Source organism: Netta rufina (assembly GCF_964035555.1).
Source record: "Netta rufina genome assembly, chromosome: 1".
Classification (NCBI taxonomy): domain Eukaryota; kingdom Metazoa; phylum Chordata; class Aves; order Anseriformes; family Anatidae; genus Netta; species Netta rufina.
The window spans coordinates 91,062,152-91,078,765 of NC_140123.1; the positions used below are offsets into that span (position 1 = coordinate 91,062,152).

Below are 16,614 nucleotides of genomic sequence, written 5' to 3' on the forward strand. Positions count from 1 at the left end.
GACAATATACGAGCAAGTGAGAATAAGGTCAGTTTTAAAATTGTTGTTCATACTTTCACATTATTTTTTGATTTTTTCAGTATTCATAAAAAGAAGTGTTGGACTGACTCCAAGACACATGCAATTCTCTGTATTCAATATTGCATGCTTCTGTACATGCGAAAGAAGCGTTACAATGTTAAGTGCTAAATCTTATCTGACACATCATTTTATATTGGTTGTTTTGTTTGACAATTTATGTAAGAACCGAAAGTACTTATATACGTGTAAGTATATGTAAATATTGTGATAGCGTGATCAAAGATATTTTATGCAATTTTTTAGTAAGATATGACATAAGGGATTAGCTCCAAAGAAAGTTGTATAGATCTTAGATTTTGATACTCCTTCTACACCATTTGTCATCAAGTTGTGAGAAAAGTAGATTGCTGGTTTTCCCTGTTTCTCAAGTAGAGCAAAACACCAGAATAGAGATAGCTGAGATACTGTCATAACTTGAGTAATTTCATGTCCTCCTTAGTTGTCTTCTAGATGGAACAATGAAAAATTTGTAGTTGTTCATCAAAGACTATCCTTGAACGTGGTGCAGTAGTTACAGTCCTTGTAGAGGCTTGAATGCCAAATTTGCTCTTATACTTCACTAAGGATTCTGAACCTGCCAGGTGTATGAGCTGCTGATTTGAGTCCCTCCAAGAGAAGCAGATGGAGTCCAAGCTCTGCAGCTGTGTCCTGCAACTGGTTCTCCTGCTCTGCTGGGATCCCCGTGCACTAATGGTGGTGCTCTGAGGCCAGCCCACAGTGTCTTCAATGACTGTTACCTGCAAATTGCTGGACAGCGTGTGAGAGAGAGAGGGTGTTCCTTAAAACACCTACAGGACACTGAGATTACAGTCACCCTTCTTGCATTATTTAACATATCCTTTGGCTCCTCAGCCCAAGGATTCTTTAGCAGCTTAGAAGTTTAGTACTACATAAAACCTTGTGCTTAAGCATAGGCACCTTTGCAGGACCCAGCCCTGAAGAATATCAAAGTTGAACGTGAGAGATGGTCCAGACCCTTTCCTTCTCCATCATGGCAAAAAAGGTGCAGACTGCCTTAGGGAAATCTGTCGTCTCTGACAGGAGCTGTGGCCTCTCTGCAGCCATCCTTATCAAAGCAAAAGCAATGAGGTCATCTGTGCGATATCATATCATAACTAGATCATCAGCTGAACCACCATCTCTGCTTCTGGCTCTTAAAAAGTATCCTCACACTTTTGTAAGGCAAGGTGTCCTGTATGTTGGCATTTCTCCCATTAGCTTAAGTTTGACTCATTGGAAATGGGGTAGGAGCTCAGTGCAAAAAAAAAAAATTGCCTCTGCAGCTCGGATTCAGAATTGAATGTTGACATGAAGAAGTCAGCTGCAGTCCCCTACACCTTTCATTATTATTATCTAATTCAAGTGAAGACATTCAGTGGGCAAGAGGCAGCAAGGATTCAAAACCCCTACAGGGAGAAGGCAGCACCTCCATCTTGAACATTACAAGCACTGAGTAGGCTCTCCACATCCCTCTGCTGCTGCTGCTGAATTGCACAATCCTCCCAAGGCCAAGCAGGCGGTAGCGTGTGGCTCTCCGTTGGTATCTGTGGTACTGTGTCCCAACTCTGCTGGCCTCGACGCTTGAGAATCATTTTTCTTATAGAAATCTTTCAAAGACTTCAGTGGGACAGGAGAATTCTTTGAGAGGTACCCACTTTGTAGAACACATGGAAAAGTTACCAGCACCTGTGAGAGGGGCCTTAGTGCCAGACATATTTAATTATTTACTTGTGCTGAAGGAGTCTGTTCTCTTTCTTGCTTCGCTCCAGGTTTCCTGCCTGTCATTCTGTTGTATCTTGTTTTAAAGAAAGCGAAGGTTTGCTGTTCTCGCAGTCATCTTGAAAAGCAGCTGATTAAAGTGTTTTTCAAGTAGTCAGGTCTACAGTGGAATGTAAATATTTTTTTTTTCAGTACTTTCATGGGCCAGCCTTCAGTCTTGCATTCACGATCATCTAACCAAGAAAGTGTTGTTTTACGTTGGTCACTGCCCATCTGTGACACAGGGAGAGTCCTGTCCTGTGCTGCTAAGGTGCCTTCTAGGCCCTTCTAGGCCCCCAAATGCAGTCTCTGCTCTGCCTGCCTCCAGGTATAGCAATACTTGGTGCCATCATGAAAGGCATGGCATTTGATGAAATAGTCCAGTGGCTGCAGTTTGCCTGAGAAGCACTGAGGTTCACCTAATTAACAGTGACATTACCCTGGTAATTTGCAGCCTGTGGAGTTCCTGCTTTGGAAACACCTGCTACAGGGAAGTCCATGACGGACGTCATTTGAGAGCAGAAAAGCAGCTTGCCTGCCAATAACCTGTTATCTTCAACATACACATGTAGATTTATTTTCCTCTTCTATCAGAGTCCTCTTAGATGGTCAGGCATTTTTAGTCTGTAGTTAAATTAATAAGGAGAGCAGAGTTTAAACAAGCACTGTGTAGATACTGCATTGTCAAACAGCTCCTAGTTTCCAGGTGGCTGGGTCTACGTATCTATTTTTATATACATAAAATGGGAATGCACATGTAGACTACGAATACTAGTGGTAGTTAACCATGAGCAAAGTAGTAATTGATTTGTCTTCTGGTCTCTTTTTGTCATTGTCTATCGAACCTGTTTCTTGGACTGATGAAAAAAGCATAGTATCTGTTGGTAACAGGAAAATGAAAGGGTAGTCTCAGCTGCTGCTATGGAGAAACGTTTGGAGCCTGCTGCTCGAAGTGTTTCAGCATTCAACTGTTACGGCACAATGGGCAGAGGAGTTACTGTATCTAAAGACTGTTAAAGTATTCCATGAAAATGCAGTAGTATTCCATGAAAATGCAGTAATGACTATTTCTGTATACATAAATTTTGTTCCTGTTCAAACTGTGCCGATGAGTTTCAAATAGGAATTTGTCCATCATATCCTCGTGGCATTTTCATTAGTTATGCTTGGAGCAGGTGGTCAGAAAATTGGAAGAGAATAAAGAACAATAAAAGGAAAGTTTTACTCCAGCTGCACCAAGTAGTTTTCCCGACATGTTAGAATGTTATGTTCTTTTCTTCTGTAGGCTTTTTATGATTTTAATGTATTTTGTTAGAAACTCATGAGTGCTAACTTTTGAATAGTTAAATTGATGCTGTTTTATAATATACTTTTGTCCAGTTCAAATGGGTTTATATTCACAGTCTGTACAAGTAAAACCTTCCAATACATCTTACTAGAGTTCACTAAATGTTTAATAGAATATTCTATTAATTATTATTCAGCCTGCTTTTTATTATTCAGCCTACCATAATGGTAGGCATTGTTGTATAGATGAGTGGGTGGAAAGATAGCTGTAGTATTGATTTTGAAAGTCTAGATTTGGAGATGATAGATTCGTGTCACTTTTATGTTTTCTCAATTATTGTAGCAGTGCTGTACAAACGTGAGCCCGGAGGTGCACTTCATCCTTTGCAGTCTGTTTTCCTGTACTGCTGTCCCATTTTGTCTAGTGTTAGCTAGCCAGCTTTTCCTGCCTGTTAATGGATACCTTCCCATTCTTGTTGAAGACTCTAATTTAATTTAAATAAATTCTAGTAGACTTAACCAAAGTTTTTTTCTTGCCAGGCAGTTGATCAATATCCTTTAGAGAACAAACCTGAAGTCGTCTCTTGCTGAATTTAGACTACTGTCATTTATTTCTACAGTATGAGAGCTCCCAGCTGTTCATTTCTGTGATTTATCCTTTGGGCTAATGTATGTTTAGTCTGCTAAAGGATTAAAATGAAAAGCTGTGTCTGTGCATGAAGGCCAGTTAATTAGCGGTGGAGGCTAACAACCTATTTGAGCAAGGCTGTGTGCCATCATCTCATCTACTACTACACTTGCTCCTACTTTCCACATACTCTCACGTCCTCTTCCTTCCCTGTTGCACCAACATGTACCCATTGCCTTCGGATGTCACTGAGCACTTAGAACTGGGATGTATGGCAGTGACATTGCAGATATTTTACTATTGATATATGAAATGGGCTGAGTCCAGAGCTCTGTGCATAGTACAGAGGCAGAGAAAGCCCCAAAACAGAACCAGAGGTACCCCTGTGGTCCTTGTTTTTGACATCTACGATCATGGGTTCACTTCTCTTTGCTTAAATGTTTCTAGTAGGCAAAATTAGATCAATATTAATTCATCAGTAGTGTAGAATTGCTTGTCTTTAAGAGTTAATATAATTAAGTCAGAGTTCGTATACAAATAGTTACTGTAATAATGTTAATAGGAAAATGTCTTCTCACTTCTGAGTGTTTTATTCTATGAAAATTTTACTAGTTAAGGCCATTGTTTTCAAATTAGACCCGAGCACCCACCACTGGTAGAAATTGTTAAAAATGTTGCCTTTCAGATCACTTTATTTGTGAAATTTTGAGGATTCCATTTTTTTTTTGTAGAAATAATGGAAGCAATTTGTATTTGTTGCTGGTGGTAATCATCTTGGAAAAGCTACAAATTACTTGATTGATATGGAATGAACACCAGAATTAAATAATGCAAATAAATAATATTTTGAAAGAAAAAGAAAATATAACTTAATACCTGATTTTTAGTTAGAAAAGCTACTTTGGGGATATTTGCCATATTCTTTTAACGTTTTTGCCTGAATTTACCGAAGTAATTGTTCTTAATTATAAATGTGTTACTTACTGGAATTCTCTTCTAGTTTTTATTATGGCATTCAGGGATACAGAGGTTTTTTTCAAGATGCAAGCGAGACACTGGCACAGGAGTTCACTAGCATTTTAAGTATGATTCATGCTTAAAAGTAAATCCATCAAGTACTATAAACTGAAAGAACATTTCTAAATAGAGTCTTTCACCAATTGCTATGAGTCTGTCCATCCATTCCATTGCAAAGCATCTCTGCATTTTCCTCCCCAAACCACCAGTTTAGGAGTGATCAAGTACAGCTGAAATGCACAGCTAGAACGCTTCTATCTGACGGTTAGCATGGTAACTCAAATAACATCTTAAAGGTTGTAGAGATTTTCGTTGTATTTGAATAAGTTTATCCAAATGTCCATCAAAGTAGGTTCAGAAAGGTGCCATTGCTTCTTGCACTGATCGTAGTTAAGGGAGCAATGTCTTATTCTGTTCATTTTCTTCCTCCTACTGTGTGTTGGGCTTGGCTTGATTACAAATTTTGTCGGGTTATAAGGTTATTGCAAATACTTATAATTACTACTGATGTTGAACCTGATGCCATGAGCATCTTAGACGAAGGTGAACGCTGTTGCCTGTGCAGAGGTAATTACACCTTGCAAACCTCAGGGGCTGTCCATGACTAGCAGGTTCAAGTGCTAAGTGTGATACAGTCATCTTACTGTCTGCTGGTTGCAACTTCACTTTGTTTCGAGTGCACCACTCCTCTGAAAGATGGGGTAGGCACGATTCTTTGAACAGGACACAAATAATGGATTTTAAAGTGCCAGTGCCCAACATACTGCGTACTGTAATGGAGTTAAGATAAGAAATGCAGGTATACAATGATAAAATCTGTACTTCTGTGTGTAACAAAAGCATCACTTAAAATGGTAGTAGAATCTACAAGCATTTGTAAGCCAAAATTTGGTGATCGCTACACTGTTTGAAGGGTTTCCTTATAGACGATAGTGGGCATGCTGTTTCGGGACACAGCACCTTGTTAGTTCCAGTTTCGGTGTATTTCACCACCACCCATGATATTCTTGGAAAGTTTAAACAACATGTGAGAGGATGCTTAGCTAGTGCAAGTTGAGTCCCTTTTGTGCTTTACTTGCTTGCGTGAGCAGGGAAGTAGGGTACAAGGAGAGGAAAACCTTTCTGAAGGACTGTAAGCTTCAGTTCCACAGTGAAAATGTAGGTTTTTCCTAATTATTATTATTTTTTTCAATTTAAACTGTTCTTAAGCTGTATTTAAACAGTCAGATAATGCTTTAGGCACCAACATTTTTGTTGTGGAGGAAGGAAGGTGGATCTTCCAGAGGAAGATACAATGCCATCAGTATGTTTTGACATCAGGAAAGAGAAGAGCCCGTAAGATTTTTAGATCTGATGATGAATTCAAGAGCAATCATTTGTGTGTTTTGTGAATGAAGCCTGTGCAAAATATTTCTTGCATTTCCCTTTGCAACTTCTGTCTGTATGAATGACATGGACGCCTGGAGTAGGAGTGAGCTTCATTCGCCCAAACGTGGTGTGATTTGGGGGCACTGTGGGGTGTCTTGCCCAGCATCCCTGTGCTGTCCCGCAGTGGGTACAGGTGTCCCTGTGGCCTTGCCTGTCACCTGCCTGCTCTGTGCCACCCTGGGGCCCTGGAGGCAAGACTGGGTGTCCTGCCATGGGCATTTGAGTGACTGGGAAGTAAGGGAGTAACAGGTATTAGCTGAGTCCCTGGACAGCCTCGGTGCTAAGACAGGGAGTAACAAAGTTGAAAGTGGAGCAAGTCAGGGCAGTGAGAGGAGGTGTGTGAGATCTTCTAGGCCTTCTGTTCTGCCCACCCTCTCAGGTCTCTGTGCTAGCTCGGATCAAAAGCAGCCTAGCAGCTGGTTGTGACAGGACTGACCGCTGTGTACACCCTTGTTCTCCAGTTGCGTTAATTTTGTTGCTTATTCCTGAATCGTCCTTTCTGAAATGGCAGACGTGTTGCTGTGTTTCAGGCAGCAAGTTAGTTTCTCCAAATGAACAGAGAAGATTATACTTTCAAATCAATTAGGATATCTGGAGTACGAAATGACCCAGTCTTTGAAGAATCAAAAATGATGCAGCAAAAATATTTAATCCATTATACTGATATGTTCTTCAGTAACAGTACTTTCTGATTTACTTTCTATTAGTCATACAAATAACTATTATAACAGTAATACTTCAGTAAAAAATAATACTTTTTATCTGTTTGTCTTTTAGGGCAATTAAAGCATTTCAGGAGGCGCTTTATGTTGATCCCAGCTTTTGTCGAGCCAAGGAAATTCATTTGCGACTTGGACTTATGTTCAAAGTGAACACAGACTATGAGTCCAGTTTAAAGGTAGGTTTAAGTCCTTTCAGATTGAATTTAATATTTGTTATAAGTTGTGTTGCATCTAAAAACTGAAAGGAATGCACAAATATATAGCTGTTAGATGCTGCACTATTTCATAAAAATCATTGAAAATAGAAAGCTTTTATGCAAAATACTGTTCTCATATCAATTTTTTATATTGTTTGTACCCTTCTAACAGTGTGAATGGAAGAGGGTAAATGAGTCCCTTGCAAGGAGGACTCTGTGAGAGGGAAAAGGTGTGCAAAAATTGGGGCTGCTGTGCCATATGGCCAAGTATGGTGTGCCAATGGCCATGCGATGTGATGGGGAGCATGGAAAGGCATGTTGGTTGATTTTTTTCTTTTATTTCGTGATTTGAGAGTCAGCTTGTAAGGCAGCAGTTTCTGACTAATCAGTTAGAAATGCTTTGTGTTAATACAGTACATTGTTTCTTCTCTACTCTTTTTTTTTTTTTTTTTTAATTTCATTTTACTGCTTGTATTCTTTTTTTTGGTCACTGATTGTAATCTGTAACTTTTATCTCCTTCCATTCAACATTTTTGCTCTTTTTTTTCCCCCTACTTCCGTTTCCCACTTTTATCCCCTTGCTTTTTTCCATCACAGAACCTAAATTTAGGTATACATGTCTTGGAAAAAGGACATTTTATTTTAAAGGAGTTTCATGTTATACTGGGAATTACACCTGCATTGTTGAGAATTTGTCATTTGTAACTAGTTGTAATATATAAATATATTTCCGCATATTAATCTCCTCTAAAACCTATAAAAAACATTTTTTTTCTTTGTTTCCAAGAGTCTTGTAGAATGGCTTCCTTTTCCTGGCAGATTGTTTTCCTGCAGCTTGTATTTGTGAGGCTATCAGAAACACATTGTCAAAGATTTGAAAGAGTGGAGTGTTACTCTCACATTTTTCTTTTGCTCTTTGTAATAACGGGAAGCACTTCTCTCATCAGGCTTTTCCTCTTTCATCCAGAGTCCAAGCTTTCACCAACAGAGACAGATGAAGTTGGGAATTGTAAATAGAGAGGTTGATGTTGCACAGGAATATGAAAGATTCACTGCAGTGAATGGCAAAAGAAGTCAAGGGGGGGGGGGTGTAAGTTGGCCATTGTATGGGGAGTGGGATTATGGATGAGTTTGGATGGTCATATATCCCTATACTTTGGCATGAATTTTGCATTGACTATTTTGATAAATAGGGAATAAAAGGAAAAAATGCTGATAAGTGTATTTTGTTTTTGTTTTTAAAGACATATTATAGGGACAAAACAGAAGAGTAAATCAGCAAGGAGGTAGTTAACTTTTAATGAAGTAGTGGAAGGAGATTCTACATTTTGATTTTTAACAGAAGAAAATGATCACTTAGACAACCACTTCCTGCTGTACCATAAAGTGTGTAATTTTATCACTGAATCGAGTGTTCAAATAGATATGATGAGAATTCATTCTAAATGTTCTACTGTGATTTTAACCACTTTGCAAAATAAAAGTTTGTCAATGATTAGGATTTTAAGTATAGCAAACCTTTAGTTTTCATTACACCAACCAGGATGGGGAGAAAAACACCAAAGAACTGTTTTAAAAATAGGAAAGGAATTAACTTTTTGCAATGCAAAATGACCATGATCCCATTGTTTTTATGTGCAGTGTGATTAAATCACTTAGGAAAACAAATAGACACAACAAAAACAGCTTACCCTGAAGCAGAGCGAAGGTCTTCAAGGGGATTAAGAAATAAACACGAGGGTGGATTTGCACTGAGGATAGTTTCCTTAAGTCAATAAGGCTGCAGGCTGTTGCTAAAAGGATGTCTCATTTTCCACCTCCCTGACTGATTGCATTGCTCTGCACCTTCTGCTGCTCTGAGCCCAGTGTCTTTCCATGTGCAGTCTGAGGTGGATCAGAGTCTGAACCACCTCGATTTGGGGTTGCACAGTTACTGGGGCTCTGGTAGATGGGAGGAGGTGGGAATGGCAGGGGGTGGGGAGAGCTGCATGCATAACTTCTGGTGCACAAACACACAAAACTGTACTCTGGAATTACCAACTGAAGCACCTAAGCTTGAGTTTCTGTTTTGTTTCCTTGACTGTGAAAATTGTTATCTTTAGCAGGGAATCGATAACAAACAGTGAGGAGCAAGAAAGAAAGGACCCAGTGGGGCAATCTAGTTGGTCTTGAACAGTTTCTGCTGTTTTCAGTTTAGTTGAGCTGTGGATTTAATCTAGTGTCCTGAGATGGATTCTTTTTGTTGTAGACTGAAACAGATCAATGTGTACATCAGAATATATAAATGGAGGAGGAGAATAGGTGGAGTAAACAGGACAGTAGCTCCTTGAAAAGCCAGTCAGGCTGATCCCTGAGTTAAGATTTAAGCCAGAGCTCTGTGAGTAGCAAGTCAGAAAATACTTCCTTAGTGAAGAGAACAAAATGAAGTGGCAGTGGTTATGCACAAGCATGAGGAGAATAAAATCAGAAAGAGTTGATGAAAGAGTGCGAAAGGATGTTTTCACAGAATGTCTGCCTCTTTCTCTGAGACTGAGTGTCTCGTCTTTTCACAACACAAAAGATGAGTAACCCAAAGTAATGAAACAACACAGTTGGCTTTTTTTTTGGGTAGCTGTTGCTGAAAGGATTCAGGATTTCAGAAGGGTGGCTCTGGTTTTTAGGATCTAGGCTGCTAGGGACTCGCCTTGAACATAGGCCATTTCCTGGGGCTGTAGAGGTCTAACAGAATCCATGGTCAGGTTTGAGCTTCCTGTACGATGCAGAGGCAGAAAGTAGAGAAGTTTTCATCTGGTATTCTTCTGTGACGGTTCTGAATTTCACAAATTGTACCAACGTTGCGTTAATGTACTTTGAAATATCATAATATTTTTGATGGTATTTAAACATTCATGCTAAGTCTGTAATTGCTAAGAATAAACCACTGCCAACAGATGAGTCATTGTCAGTAAGAGTCTCCAGGCAAAGGGGGAAGGATGGGAGTCTGAAGGTCATATATTCCATGTTTTTCACAATTTTAGGCCATTAACATAAATCATCTATATTTTATGTAAGCAATTTAAGCACAAAATTAATTTTTACTATTTTAAGATGTTGATGATCAAGATAATTACTAGAGTGCTGTTTAACAAGCATAAAATCAACTCTCAGTGTTTTTTTTTTAAAAATCAATTACTGCTTTTGCATGTTTTTAATATTGCTGCAGTTAAGACTTGCAAATTACTCTGAGAACCCTTGACTGCTGTGTTACCCCATTGCCATAAACTTTGGCAAGAACACTGGGGCTGTTGGAAATGACTTGGTCTTTAGGATTACATTAAGGGAAAAAAAGCTGCCCTTCTGGCTGAATGGAAAGTCGTCTTTGTATAACCTCACAGAGCAGTAGGACAGAAGTGATATGTGAATGCTGAATTTGCCTCATTCAACAGAAAAATATAATCAATTCCAAATTCAACTGCTGTTGTCTTGTGGGCGTAGGGAGGCAGGAGAGATTTTAATATTGATGACTGTAGCAGAAGCATACAGTTAAGGTTTATCTCACATTCCTAACCTTTTCACGCTTTTCTGCATGTCCCAGCCCACCAGGAGTACTGTTTTCGACTGTCTTAGCTGCAGTGGTACCATGGTAAGCTGAAAAGAGAATAAAGCAAGATGGCCAGGAATATAGTATACCTCTTTATTAGTACGCTTAGTGTAGTTGGAAAAAGCATTTGAGCTTCTGAGCACACGCCGTGTTATTTCTGGCATGTCACCTGCTTTTCTCCTAGTCTTCCTCTTCATTCAGTATATTCTTTTAATTTTAGCCTTCTTTTTCATAACGGTATGTACTCATCTTGTCTTACGTGTGTCTCAGTTCTTCCCCTGAGTACTTCTTGAATCTTAACCAATTTCAAGCCAATATGCCTGAATGAAAAGGTTTCAAAGAGAAGTTTCTGGAACATGCCTGTGGAACATGTTGCCCCAGAACCATTTGTCTGAGCTCTGCAAGCTAAGGATGAGGTGAGCTGGTTGGCATCATCAGCAGAAGAGGCACCTTATGTGGCTGGGTATGGGACTGGTGTGTCAGGATGCAGAAAATAAAGCTGTCCCATCCACGCTTTGCATCAGGAAGCCTGATGCTTCTTGACTAGCTGGCAAGCTGAACACAGAGGTGGGTAGAGCACACAGGTGTAGCTAGGTATGTTCTGTGGGACTACTGACCGCATAAAAGAGAGCTGAAGAAAAAAAGTTGTCATCTTATTTAGTTGAATAGTTGGGTTACATTGGAAACTGCAGCTATGAGAAACCAGTCATCCATCTGGTGCTCGTTCTGTTCTGCTGTGTTGAAGTATCATAGTGTGCTTTTGGTGGGGAGTTACAATGACAATCCCCAAAGACTTTTGACTGTAAAATTCAGTTCATTTCCTTTGTTTGTCGACACTACTTCAGGAAAAAAAAAAGTATTTTTTTTAATTATTTTTATTTTTTTATTTATTAGAATGATAACATTGAGGGAATGGTAAGTTCTAGGGAGGGCTTCTGTGGTTCTGGTTTTCTGAGTTTTGTTTTCTAATGGGTGGTCAGGAGGGACTCTGAACACGAGCAGGTTATTTACAAATGAAAGTATATTGTGGAGATTTTTACATTTTTATATATTTGTATGTGTATATATATTTTAAAGCATATTGCAGGTGCATCCTGTGCCCGGTGACAAAACCCACAAAATAATGAGAATTAAATTTTTCATGTTCTCAAATATCTGCCTTTTAGTAGAAATGCAGATCCTGTCTATCACTCTGGAGAAATTTTGCCTCCCTATTTATGGATAAAACAGCTATTCTGGTATTCTGCTGCAGGCTGATTCTTTGGTCATGCCCGTAAACGATCAATTCAAATAGATTTTTTGTATATATAATTATTTCCTAAAGATTCTTATTTGTTAGCAAGTTAGAGACATACTGCATATATTAGGCAAGGAAAAGGCTGCTAAAGAATTAGAATTTATTGGGAAGTATGCATGAATTACATTGAATATGCATGAAATATTAAAAAAATTGAGACAGATGAACAGCTCAAAGAACCTATTTATACTCAGTACCCATTTATACCATCACTTTATTAATCTTCATGTCTATATATATCTTTAAAAGGATCTTTAGTTATTGGGAGGTATTTCATGTCAACAAGTAGCTGTTACAGACATATTGTTATGTCTTTTTCTCAATAATAAATGAAAGTTTATTTATGAAAGTGAAAACTTGTTTCAAAGCCTTCAAGTGCTATTTTACAGTCTTATTTTTCACATATGCCTAGATTAACAATTTTTTTTAGCTCACGCATGTTAATTTGAAGCTGTATGTATTCAATTATTAAAGAAAAATGAAATACTCAAAATCCATATAGATAAGAAAAGTTTAAGTTTCTGAGGTCTACTTTTACCTCTGTAACTGGAGCAGAAACTGATCAGGAACATTTACAGGTAAAAAGCAAAACAAATAAAGGACTTTGGCTATCATAAGGTGGATATCCAGGTATTCAAGCAGTATACCTAAAATATTTTGTCAAAAGCAGGGTGAAATTAGGCAAAAGATTTTATTTTGTTCTTAAATTAAGTGGTTAGAAACAGCAGTTGGGAATTATGTTACTCTCTATGCCTTTGGAGTTTGTGTATGTGTATGACGGAGAAAAATATACCAGAAGTAAAAATACAGAAGTTTTTAACACAGCAGGTCATTGTAATGCAGCTGCAGTGGAGTTATTAGCACAACTGATTGTGATGGTAGATCACAACATGTGGCCTACAGAGGGCTTTGTTTTGTTCTCTCGTACTTAGTTTTGCTTGGGCTTTTAAGGCATTTTGCAGTTTTTCTGTAACAGAGGTCTGTAGGCGCGCTTTAGAAATGTCATGATTACAAAGAGAAGTAAATGCTAAAATTGAATTTACATGCTACATGGCATCTTCCATCATCTGTGGGGGGAAAAAAGAACAAACCACATGAAGAGAAATAGCTGGTTTTAAAGTTAAGCATTGAAGATAATGAGTGTAGGTGCCCAGTACACTTGCTTGGTCTGTGGGCCTTCTGCTTGTGAGTGGTCGTGTATGTTTCCAGGCTTTCAAGCTCTAGCTCTGTGAAAAATGCAGCAAAGATGGACAAAAGTGACTGTGTGCCTGTTGTGTTCAAGCCTTCCCCTTCGAGATGAGCTCCTTCTGAACTCACAGGACCCAGAGAGCAGAGCAGGGAGCACGCAGAGGAGCTGCGCCCGCAGCTCGTCCTCTCCTGACCCTCTTCTCCCCAGGCCCCGGCCAGGCCTGGCAAATGGAGGCCTGGCGCTCTGCCATGGCTTATGCAAGGCTTTCTGTGCCCTACTTATCTGAACAAAGGCTGCTCTGAGGAGCAAAAGCAGCACACCTAAGTCACATAGGCAGAAAAAGCCATCTCTTGACAGAGTTATACAGAGTCATGATGGAGCTTGCCCTCATGGTAAGTCTGGGAGAACTGTCAGGTTTCAAATGATGGCTCGCCGTGCTTGCTAAATAAATGCAGAACGGAGAATTACTGAGCACTTCTTAATGCCCTCCTACAGAGCAGCAGGGTTGAGAATCACTGTTCTGAAGTCTGGGACTTCGATGTAGACAGAAGTATTATTAAAAATCTTGTAAAAAGAGGAAAATGGGTCTTCCTGCATTGGTCATTTACTAATGAAAAGCCAAAAAGAGTAGGGGCACTTGCCTGTAAAACTGTGAAGAGCTAGGGTGCTAAGAGGACTGGTGTTTAATTCTAGTACTGAAAACATATTAATCTGCTTAAATTCATGTCAGTTTACTTCTATTTTCCTACTAGAGCTAATACTTTCATCAGCTATGTTTATATGCAGTCTGCTGTACTTCTGATCCTTGAAAAGGTTACCTTCGCAATTGTTTCCACAATCAGAGGCAAGTCAAGGACTGGAGAGGAGACAGAGCAGGCTGTAGATAATTGTGCAATTGCAGATGGCTACAAATCAAGGTATATTGTGACTTCGGCTGCAGCCCTTGAAGAGAGACTGTTACTTTTTAACATTCAGAACACTGCCTTCTAGGTAAATCCTCTTACTCAGGATTTGAATTTCTATAGACTGCTGTCTGCCTTGAGGTATTGTATGTCGTCTCTGAACTGCAGCGGCCTCTCCTGCATAATAACTATTTCACACAGCAGTAGCCAGCTTCAGTACTGCAATATTTGAGAGAGGTGCAGATGTTTGCTAGCTGCTTCTGTTTGTTGCAGAGATGGAAGTTGGAAATTATCACTGTTCTTTTAATTTTTGGTGCTGGTAATTGTAATTAGTGGACCTGCTTCTGGCTGATAAGTTCTTATGTGTCGGAGTGCATGCTTTTTTGTCTGTTTTTGAATACTTACCGCGGAGCTATGGATTATTTATCTAGCAAGAGGTGCAGGTTTGCTTGTGTCTGTGCATTTCAAAGGTTCTTGGTTTGAAAGGTTCTGGGCTGTCTGTGTGTTGCTTTGCAAGAATTGTTTAGGGCAAGTGGTTTGTTTTTCTGTAGTTACCTGCTTCAGATTATCCATTTCCTTATTCTTTGTGGCTTTGTAAACAGTTCTAGCAGAAATCTGCTACATCAAGAAAATTTTCATAATGTGGATTTTGAAATGGGAAAGACAGTAGGTCTGGTATGAGTAGGAATTTAAATTTTTAGAAGGCATTGGTAAGTGTACTCCTGCTTTTTACTGTACAGCACTGATATTTCTGGCATATTTAAATATTAAAATGGTTAGATTTTCTTGTATGGTTGCCTGCTTTCTCTCGGTGAGCCTCACTGCAATAACCTTTCTGCAAAGCTGCTGCAGAACAATTGTCAATCGCTTCTCTTTACATCTGCGGATTTTTAGAATAGCATTGCTAGGTGAGAACAAATCTGTTCCTTTCTGCTTTATCTTTTCATATTAATTGTTAATGACAGTGTAAGCTTACATGTCTGTACAAAATGGATTTTGAATCATTTCAATCAGTATACTCAATGTACAGGCCAAAGTATACAGGTCTGTTCCTTTTTGCTTTCCCCTCCTTTTTTTTTCTTTCTTTTTTGGTTAGGAAAAATGTGATATAATGTAGAACATCTTATTTTTATTTAGTCTTTTTTTTTTTTTTTTTTTTTTTTTTTAACTTGCCTGCTTAGTAGAATCACTATGGTAACAGACTAAAGGATGTCTCAGAGGCACACAAGTAGCATTGCAATGTGAGGGGAGATTTTAAGTTCTCTGTGACTGCTGAACACTAGAAAAAGGATCAGGCAAATCAGAGAAATAAGCTGGTATTTAGTATTAATAAGCTATTACTTAATGTTTATGCTAAGGTTAAAAAGCTATTTTACAAGTAATGTGTACGTGAGTTCATTGTTTTCTGTACCCTGTTTTGGGAATGATGTTGCTGAAGTTTTCATTAAAAATTGTAAATTTGGGTTAATCAACTTGAGTTTGTTTCATTTTCTAAAAGCTGCTATGTATTACAAATGGTGTTGATGTAAGTCAGTGAGGAGGTAAGCTGTGCTACTGTATGCCTCTGCTAATGAGGATGTTCTTTTCTTATACTGTGCTATGAATAATACATTAATTTTCTATTTTTTTTTCTGTTAAAATGTTTATGTTTGGTGTTCTGTTAAACTCTTGTAAATCTTTGAGATGTACATTATGTAGACATTATACACAATGTATTATTAGGAGCAGGAGGAAAGTTACCTAGATGCTTGGAGTACGACAGTATGGAAAGCAAGTTGCATATACATCTATTGTCAATGAATTATTTATTTTTTTTCTTCCTACTTACACTAGTAAGCTCCTGATGCCTCCTCATATGGCATCCTGAACAGTGGCTGTCAATTTTGTGCTAAGTGGCTAAAATATTCTGAAGTATCAGTAACGTTTTGTGCATTCAAGCCATCCGATATTGTACTTTGTAGATAACTGTGTCAACTGTAGTATTTTACATGCTGTCTCTTAGGTTCCTGTATTCCTAGGCCTTACTCTCTGGTGGGTGGATGTACTCATCCGAATTCTCTGCTGCATGTAGGAATTTTCTGTGAAGTTTGTGGAAAAGGGAATGGGCACTTGAGTTTGTATGCCTAGTCTATTCATTTTAGCACACTTTTCAAACCGTAAATAGTGATCTCCAAGCTGGCATGACACTTATGAAATTATTGGTCACATCCAGGCTTTCTTGCAGATAACCTTTTTCTCTTTTTTTTGCGTTCTCTTCTTTCCAGATGAGTGAAATGCTTATCTCAGAATGTGAGAACACAAAGGTGTTCCCAAAATTTTTCGTGGTTCTTGAGGAAAAATGGTTAAAAATAAACAAGCTTTAGTATTTAACTGAAGTCAACCTGGTGGGGAGAGGGCATAAGAACTTACTAACTGCTATTGAATTCATGTTTTAATGTAGAGGTACTCATTTTAAGTGTGGTTTGACAAAAGAAAATGTTTTTAAAAAAAGAAAAAGAGAAACAAGATCACTCATTTGCATAAAAATA

General features: G+C 38.6%; 1 protein-coding gene across 16 annotated transcripts in view; it reads left to right on the forward strand.

Annotated features, from left to right (window-relative positions):
* KDM6A (lysine demethylase 6A) overlaps nt 1-16,614 on the forward strand; it is a 152,067-nt gene that overhangs the window by 72,687 nt on the left and 62,766 nt on the right. For all 16 annotated transcript variants that reach the window (XR_014618872.1, XM_084295670.1, XM_084295671.1 and 13 more), the window contains exon 6: nt 6,977-7,097. Coding sequence is in view for 15 of the 16 variants with exons in the window: in XM_084295670.1 (XP_084151796.1) it covers nt 6,977-7,097 (121 nt within the window). In the remaining variant the exon portion in view is untranslated. The remainder of the gene's footprint in view (nt 1-6,976; nt 7,098-16,614) is intronic.